The 9,170-nt window shown below is 35.0% G+C and overlaps 2 protein-coding genes across 2 annotated transcripts; both read right to left on the minus strand.

Annotated features, from left to right (window-relative positions):
- Positions 1–443: 443 nt before the first annotated feature.
- LOC107843585 (putative receptor-like protein kinase At3g47110) lies at positions 444–3,852 on the minus strand (the record flags this gene model as incomplete). Its single annotated transcript, XM_047410637.1, is given in 3 exon segments — positions 444–3,035; positions 3,540–3,755; positions 3,834–3,852. Coding segments are annotated over 3 exon segments (1,734 nt in total), but the record flags the coding sequence as incomplete, so codon positions are not given.
- Positions 3,853–4,364: 512 nt separating this feature from the next.
- Positions 4,365–4,880, minus strand: LOC124897892 (LRR receptor-like serine/threonine-protein kinase EFR). Its single transcript, XM_047411487.1, has one exon. It carries the CDS (start codon positions 4,878–4,880, stop codon positions 4,365–4,367), a length of 516 nt encoding a protein of 171 aa, XP_047267443.1.
- Positions 4,881–9,170: the final 4,290 nt, after the last annotated feature.

The following is a 9,170-nucleotide window of genomic DNA, read 5'->3' on the forward strand; positions in this document are numbered from 1 at the left end:
GTTGCAGTTGACGAGCCTTCTTTTTCCAGAAGGCTTGATTTTCAGATTTCAGTATTTCTTTCTTTTTATGGTCTACTGGGGCCTTGTCCCAGTTTCGTTTCAGACGTATGATGGATCTTGTGATGTTAGAGATTTCACAGATGGATGTCATATGTCTAGAATATTTAGAACTTCTTTTCAAATTGTTCAAGTTTATGAGTTTGACCATGGTACCGTCTTGTATTGTTTTCTTCAAATTTTCTTATACTATATGAATATTGTGCATGATTATGAGATTTAGAAGAGCGCTTGGGCTTTCATGGTTCTGGATGCTCGTCACGGCCAGGGTCTCGGCTCGGTTCATGACATTTGTATTTAGGTACGTAATTCCTATAACAATTTAAAAAAGAAAAAAAGATTATTCCACTTCAAGATTTTTTAGAGGATCAATTTGGTTTTAGCTATTAAGAGGAAATAATGAAATTTACTGCAACCAGATAACATTTCTGAAACAGAAACATCCACAAATCAAGTACTAAAACAGAAGAAAAAAAAGAAGAACAATCTTCACACAAATCCAACAATTCAGCAGATTTTTGCAACAAAAACGTATTTTGAAACGACAGATTCCAAGAACAAGTTCAGCATGAAAGAAGTTGAATATTGATCTTCTGTAGCATCCCTACAACATCTTTCATGTTATTCCTTCTTGCCAGAGATTCAGCACAACAATCCAATGAAACTTTCATGATTGATGCCACAACATCTAGCTCCATCTGTAAGTGACTACCCATTTGGGTTACCAAGTTGGCATCTACGACGTCCATTACAGCATCTGGAAGTGAATAACACACCCATTGCTTCAAGCTAAGATCTCCCTCAAACTCATTAGGCTTTCTCCTTGTAAATGTTTCCAGCAACATGACCCCATAACTATAGATGTCACACTTTGTTGACACTAGTCCTTCCAGTCCATACTTTACAGTCAAACAATCCATTTAAAGATGAAACATACTTTCTAGGTGGGAAAAAAAGAAAAGGAATAATCAGCAAAACTAAGAGGCATACCTGGCGCAATATACCCCAATGTTGCTAAAGTTTTAGTGTACAAATCACCCTGATCTTCACCAAGCAGTTTTGAAATGCCAAAGTCGCTGAGGTGGGCAACCATATCCTCATCCAGCAAGACATTACTCGGCTTCAGATCACAGTGAATTACAGGCGACGAACACCCATGATGGAGATATTCCAATGCACATGCCACATCTATCATTATGCTTAGTCTCTGCCTGATATCGATGAAGTAGTTGTGTGAATACAAATACTTCTCAAGACTTCCATTTGGCATATACTCAAGCACTAAAGCCTTAAATTCAAGGCTGGAACAACTAGTAATGACTTTTATGAGATTCCTATGGAGAAGGCTGCATAAAACTTCACATTCCGTAGCAAAGCTCTTGAATGCCACATCTAGTTGCAGATTGAACACTTTAACTGCAACGGCAGCTCCACTTCTGAGAACACCTTTGTAAACAGAGCCAAAACTCCCGGAACCAATCAGATTACTCTCGCTAAGTGCATCAGTTGCTTGGAGCAGTTCATAGTATGACTTTCTCTTGTTATGGCAGCCAAAGAATCCGGTTTTTGAGGAGCTCTTTTACCTCTTCTATATCTTATCCATACAAACACAAAGATGCTAGGAACAAATACTAGTGCAATTCCCAGCAAAAGAAAAAGAACAAGTACTTTTTTCCTATTAGATCTATGCTTTGATGAAGTGGGGCATGGTGGGACTCTAAACCTTGAAGAACCACACAATGCTTCATTGTAGATGAAAAACTTACTCGAGAAGTTCTTGAAAGGACCCTCTGAGGGTATTTCACCATACAATTTGTTGACAGAAACATTGAAATACTTCAGGTTTTGAAGTTTCTCCAGAGACTTAGGAATGATTCCAGATATATTGTTATGAGAAAGGTCTAGGAGTTCCAAACCTACCATGTTGCTCACTGAGTCAGGTATAGATCCTTGCAACTTGTTGTGTTTCAAAGAAAGGTGCACCAGAGTTGGCAATCCTCCAATTTCTCTTGGAATTCCATTTGAGAATAGATTCATAGATAGATCCATCTTTGTTACAGCCTTTAGATTTCCAATTTCTGGAGGTAAAGAACCTACCATGTTATTTGACGATAGGTCAAGAACCACTAGATCTTGAAGGTTCCCTAAGCTTGGTGGTATATTGGAACTCAATTTGTTGGAACCCAGATGCATCTCCCTAAGGGAAGTAATATTCCCTAAACAATTAGGAAAAGATCCTAAAAGTTGATTTTGACCCAAGTAAATTTCACCCAAATGCTGCAATTTACATATATGATCTCCAATAACTCCTGTTACTTTGTTGCGACTCAAGTTGAACCGTTGAAGGTCTCTCAAGTTGCCAATTGATGTTGGAATCGATCCGATAAGGTTCTTCCAAGAAAGATCAAGGAATAATAAGCTGCTTAAGTTCCCAACCTCTTTTGGAATTCGCCCTTTGATTTTGCAATTGTTGGCATAAAATTTTTTAAGAAATGTGGAAAGGTTCCCCATGGAGGCTGGAAGCATGCCAAATAAAGGGTTGAAAGATATATCAAGAAACGTTAAATTTATGCAATTGGTTAAGGAAGTCAGCAAGCTTATTGAAGAGTCGCGGGTTAAATTGTTTCCCCCTAAATTTAGATACTGTAGATGAGTCAAATATCCAAGTGAGTTGGGAATCAAGCCAGTGAGTTTGTTGCCTGCAAGATCTAGATTATTAATTTTTGAACAAATGGATATAGAATGAGGAATAGTCCCACCAAGATTGGTTAAGCCATCTAGATAAAGCTCTTCAAGATTGGGTATGATAGAACACATATTTGGTGGGAGGCTTCCTGATAGATTGTTCAATGTAAGAGAAATTATTCTTAGCCCTGATATGTTGAAGATCTCCATATTAAGTCGACCACTAAAACTATTAACCATAAGATCAAGTGTCTCCAACTCAACGAGATTTCTTATCTCTTTGGGTATTTCACCTGTCAAACATGAAGAAAAAATGAATACAAGTGAGATGACTTATCTATGTGATTCATGTTTTAGTTTGACCTGATGAAAGGTGTCGACAAGATCTCAAAAAATTGTTATTGATCAAAGTCTTAAGAAGGATGTACATATTATATATTGTATTCTCCATTAAAATTCTTAATTTAATTTTCTATGAATTTCTGATTGTGCGGGTATGTATTTTTATATGTACTCAAATATATAAACTAATACTTTATTAGAAGTTAGCTAACTACCAACAAGAGTTCAAATTTCCTGGTTATTTCATAAAACAGATTAATTTTAAACATTAAAAGATGCTCCTTATATGGTGTTTCTTGTCATACCCTTGAAGATTTATTTATAATTGTTACATTTTATTACTCATTACATGCTTAAATTCATAGAATTTTAATAGTTCTAATGGATCTATAAAAATTAACATGAGACACCATTAGAATATATATGTACCTCTTGCTATCACTTTTATTACGTACCGGTAAATCTATTTTCGTCAAGATATAAAATTTGCATCTTGGTTAAGTTGCCAATCTCCCGTGGTAAGAATCCACTAAGATTGTTCTGCTCCAGTGTCAAAGTTTGCAGCAATGAGATATTGAATATGGAGATCGGCACAGAGCCAGTAATCTGATTATCCTCCATGCCTAACTCTGCCAAATTAACAAGATTTCCAATTTCTTGTGGAATTATCCCTGCAATTAATGTGTAATAACATAAATTTCTGGAGTAATAAGATACAATAGTGCTAGTATGCATACGATGAAACGTACCAGTGAAATGGTTAGTTCCGAGATATAATATCTGCAAGTTACTCAATCTTCCTATTTCACTATGTACTGGTCCATCAAAATCATTTTATAATAAAGACAATACTTGAAGTTGTGAACAATTTGATAAACTTGTCGGCATATGACCGTGTAGATTGTTTTTGGATAGATAAAGCCCTTTGATTATCGGGAGACCACTGCATAAACCATTGGGAAGACTTCCTGATAAGCTATTTCGAGTAAATCCAATGATTTCGATCCTAGAAATGTTGAAAATTTTGAATGGTATAGAACCCGTAAGTTGATTATATTGTATGGATAGAACTTTCATGTAGTGAAGATTGCCGATCCCTTCTAGAATGTTTCCTTGAAGTGAATTATAAGATATCTCCAAAGTCTCCAACCTCGAGGCATTCGAGAGTGACATAGGAATAAAGCCTATGAGCTTGTTACCCCGCATGTTTAATACTCTAAGGTTTAAGAGACTTCCAATCACTTTTGGTATTTGGCCCTCTATGGAATTGGATTTCAGATTCAAAGTCTCAAGTTTGGAAATATTAGAAATGAAGAAGGGATGGAACCAGTGAAACTATTATTCCCAAGATATAGAAATTGAAGCTGGTGTAGAAACCCAAACCAAGAAGGAACCTTTCCACTGAAGTTGTTGAAACTTAAATCAAGAAACTTAAGCCGACACAAGCGTGTCATTTCTTGAGGCAAATTTCCATGGAAATTATTTCTTCCCAAGTCAAGAGAAACAAGAAACGAGAGGTTTCCAAATTCGCCGGGAATCCTGCCTATAAGAGCCATGTTGGAAAGATTCAAGGACTTTACTCGTTGGTGACGAGAGCCACAAGTGACTCCAACCCAATGACAAACGGACGTAGCGGGAGACCAACTTTCATCCAAGAAGTGAAAGGGGTCAGAAATGATTTGGGATCTTAAAGACAGAAGAGCTAATTGATCTGTAGTAATGTTGGTTTGGGTCATGAGTGAACTATCCATAAGCAAGAAGAGTGTTGAGAGAAAAATTGTGAAGGCTTTCTCCATTATTGCAAAAATTAGTAGGTATACTCTATAACATGTGGTTTTGAGACTTTAAATAGAAATGAGGTCTCCCTTTTGGTCATATCAATACTAATACCACCAAATCAACCAAGTCTTTCACATCTCAATCAGAATTATAAATGCGGCGGAAAAAAAGTCCTCTAATCAGCCAAAGACTTGGCAAGTCAACCAAGTATTGTTTATTTTTTGTGGCAAAAAATCCTCTTTTGCAAATAGTTTTGCTTTCATAAATACTGTAGAATTGTGTGGTGAAGAGTAGTGCCTTTCTAAATAGTCAAGTTTTTTCCAATGAATTACTTTCTATATGATGAAATGAATAATTCATTCAAAAAATGTTCTATTCATAAGAAAATGCCCTTTTATCACTCACTTATACCATGCTGATGGCTGATTATATTATCTAGGTCTTATGTTATGAACACATCTCTGACCAACTAGTGAACATGAATAAATCTTGTTATTTGGTTGCTGCAAATACTGATGTCTAAAGCTGACAGAAGTGAGGAATTAAACCAATGATCATTGGTGTAACTAATAAAGTTGTTGTCATGTGACCAGAAGGGCACTAGTTCGAGCTGTGGAAACGGTCTCTTGCAAAAATGTAGGATATGGCTACGTACAATAGATCCTTAGGGTTCAGTTTTTTCCTAGACCCCACTCATAGAAGGAGCTTAGTGCACTAAGTTGTCCTTTTATTGGACTCAACAACAACTTTCCCTTTAAATATCTTGATATCCAAACTACTTGTGAAGAAAAAAGGTGGCATCCTTCAGGAACTTTTCCGGCTCGTGTAGTTTGTTATGTCAGCTCCAAAAGGATAAGTTGCATTGAAATTGATAAGGTTTCGTGAGTTCATAATTGCATAAAAGGACTTAAAGTAATGGCTGCAGGGCGTTCAGGCACTTCTTCGATGGTCCTTATACACCTGCCGGGCCACTCTGAAGAATTCACGATTTACGTATATTTCAGGGCGGTGAGAGGAAGTGCAGAATAAGGATTGATTTCGCATAAGGAAAAAGTGGGACTTGAGAATCTCTATCGCCCCGACATTTGAACCGGAGACACTACAAAATAAAAGTTATTAGGGGCAATAAATATGATTTTAATAAAGAGTGCTAAAATTTTTTGGTGTTGAAACTGATTTTATAAATAAATAATAATGTGTTTGGATAGAAGCCATGAAACTGATGATAAACAGTTAATGTACTTGATAAATACCTTTTCTATTAAAATAATGAAAATGGTCTCAAAGCTGAAGGAGAGCCTTAGAGTAACTGGTAAAGTTGCTGCCATATGACCAAGAGGTCATAAGTTCAAGCCTTGGAAACAGCCTCTGGCAGAAATGCAAAGTAGGCTGCGTACGATACACTTGTGGTGGGGCCCTTCCCCGCGCATAACGGTAGCTTTCGTGCACCGGGCTGCCCTTTTTTTTTTTTTCTAAATTCTGAAAAAGTAAACAACATGTAGAGCATGTTTGGATTGTCTTATTTTAAATATTTTTAAATCAAAATAGCTTTTAAACACATTATTTTGTGAAGTTTTCATAAGTTTCGTAGCTTTTAAATTATTAATTAATTAATTTAATCGAAAACCGACCACTTGTGGTAAGTTTTTTATTTAATTAATTAATTAATTTAATTAAAAACCTACCTCAAGTGGTCGGTTTTCAGAGGTTAAATATCAAAAAACCGACCACTTGTGGTCGATTTTTCTGGAAATTGAAAAAAAAGAAAAAAAAATGAACATCTAAATACAACATTTCTAACAACACCACCAAATGAAAATCCAAATACAACATTTCCAACAACAAAAACCCAAATATAAATACTTTCATAAGTGTACAAGACATACAAAATGTATGTGCAACAAAAGTTTGTATGAAAAAACTACAACAATGGTTTGAAACAACAAAATGTCCAAATTTAAAGTAGAAGACAAAAAAAATCTCAAAACTAAAAGTCATCATCATCTTAGAATTCACCCTCGTCTTCCATATCATCGTCCATGCCGAAATCATCCAGGGGGATAGACCTTTCGCTATCCGAACTACATCACCAGGACACGAAAGAATAACCCCTTTTAAAGTCCCTAAACTTAACCATTTTCAATCAACTAAGTCTCAAAACAAAACCATATTCAAAACAAAAAAATCCCTTTTAAAGTCCCTACACTTAACCATTTTCAACCAACTAAGTCTCAAAACAAAACAACATTCAAAAAAAGATATCCCCTTTAAAGTCCCTAAACCATTTTCAACCAACTAAGTCTCAAAACAAAACAACATTCAAAACAAAAAATCTCATTCAAAGTCCCTAGACTTAACCATTTTCAACCAACTAAGTCTCAAAACAAAACAACATTCAAAACAAAAAATCACAAGCAAAGTCCTTAGACTTAATCATTTTCAACCAACTAATTCACCTAACAAACCACATTAAAAATAATAAAATCCCATTCAAAGTCCCTAGTGTTAACCATTTTCAAGCGACTAAGTCACCTAACAAACCACATTCAAAACAATAAAATCCCATTCAAGTCACTGACACTTAAGCACTTTCAACAAATAAAGTAACCAACAACATCACCTTCTAAACAACAATTCACTTTTATAGTCACCAGCACTTAAGCATTTTCAACAAATAAAGTCACCAACAACATCACCTCCTAAACACTAATTCACTATTAAAGTCACCGGTACTTAAGCATTTTCAACAAATAAAATCACCAACAACATCACCACCTAAACACTAATTCACTATTAAAGTCACCAAAACTTAAGCATTTTCAACAAATAAATTCACCAAAAACATCACCTTCTAAACACTAGTTCACTATTAAAGTCACCAAAACGTAAACTTTTTCAACTAACAAAGGCACCAACGAAACTAATTCACTATTAAAAGTACCCGGCAATTAAGCATTTTCAACAAATAAAGTCACCAACAATATCACCTTCTAAACACTAATTCACTATTAAAGTCACGGGCACTTAAGCATTTTCAACAAATAAAGTAACCAACAATATCACCTTCTAAACAAAAGACACTTTTAAAGTCACCGGCACTTAAGCATTTTCAACAAAAAAAGTAACAAACAACATCTCATTCCAAACAAAAGTTCAATATTAAAGTCACTGGCACGTAAGTATTTTCAACAAATAAAGTCACCAACAACATCACCTCCTAAACACTAGTTCACTATTAAAGTTACCAAACCTTGAGCTTTTTCAACTAACAAAGGCACCAACGAAACTAATTCACTACTAAAGTCACCAAAAGTTAAGCATTTTCAACAAATAAAGCCACCAACAACATCACCTTCTAAATACTAATTCACTATTAAAGTCACCGGCACTTAAGCATTTTCGACAAATAAAGTAACCAACAACATCACCTTCTAAACAAAAGTTCACTTTTAAAGTAACCAAAACTTAAGCATTTTCAACTAATAAAGTCACAACCACATCACCTCCTAATCACAAATTCACTATTAAAGTCACTAAAACATAAGCATTTTCAACAAATAAAGTCACCAACAACATCACCTTCTAAACACAAGTTCACTATTAAAGTCACCAAACTTTAAGCTTTTTCAACTAACAAAGGCACCAACAAAACTAATTCACTATTAAGGTCACCGGCAATTAAGCGTTTTCAACAAATAAAGTAACCAACAACATCACCTTCTAACCAAAAGTTCACTATTAAAGTCACCGGCACTTAAGCATTTTCAACAAATAAAGTAACCAACAACATCACCTTCTAAACAAAAGTTCACTTTTAAAGTCACCAACAACATTACCTTCTAAACAATAATTCACTTTTAAAGTCACCAATACTTAAGCTTTTTCAACTAACAAAGGCACCAACGAAACTAACTTCTAAACACTAATTCACTATTGAAGTCACCGGCACTTAAGCATTTTCAACAAATAACGTCACCAACAACATCAACTTCTAAACACTAGTTCACTATTAAAGTCACCAAAACTTAAGCTTTTTCAACTAACAAAGGCACCAACGAAACTAATTCACTATTAAAGTCACAAAACTTAAGCATTTTCAACAAATAAAGTCACTAACAACATCACCTTCTAAACACTAATTCACTATTAAAATCACCGAAAACTTAAGCATTTTCAACAAATAAAGTAACCAACAACATCACCTTCTAAACAAAAGTTCACTATTAAAGTCACCGGCACTTAACCATTTTCAAAAAATAAAGTCACCAACAACATCACCTCCTAAACACTAATTCACTATTAAAGTC

The sequence above is a fragment of the Capsicum annuum genome, chromosome 4, assembly GCF_002878395.1.
Source record: "Capsicum annuum cultivar UCD-10X-F1 chromosome 4, UCD10Xv1.1, whole genome shotgun sequence".
Classification (NCBI taxonomy): Eukaryota; Viridiplantae; Streptophyta; class Magnoliopsida; order Solanales; family Solanaceae; genus Capsicum; species Capsicum annuum.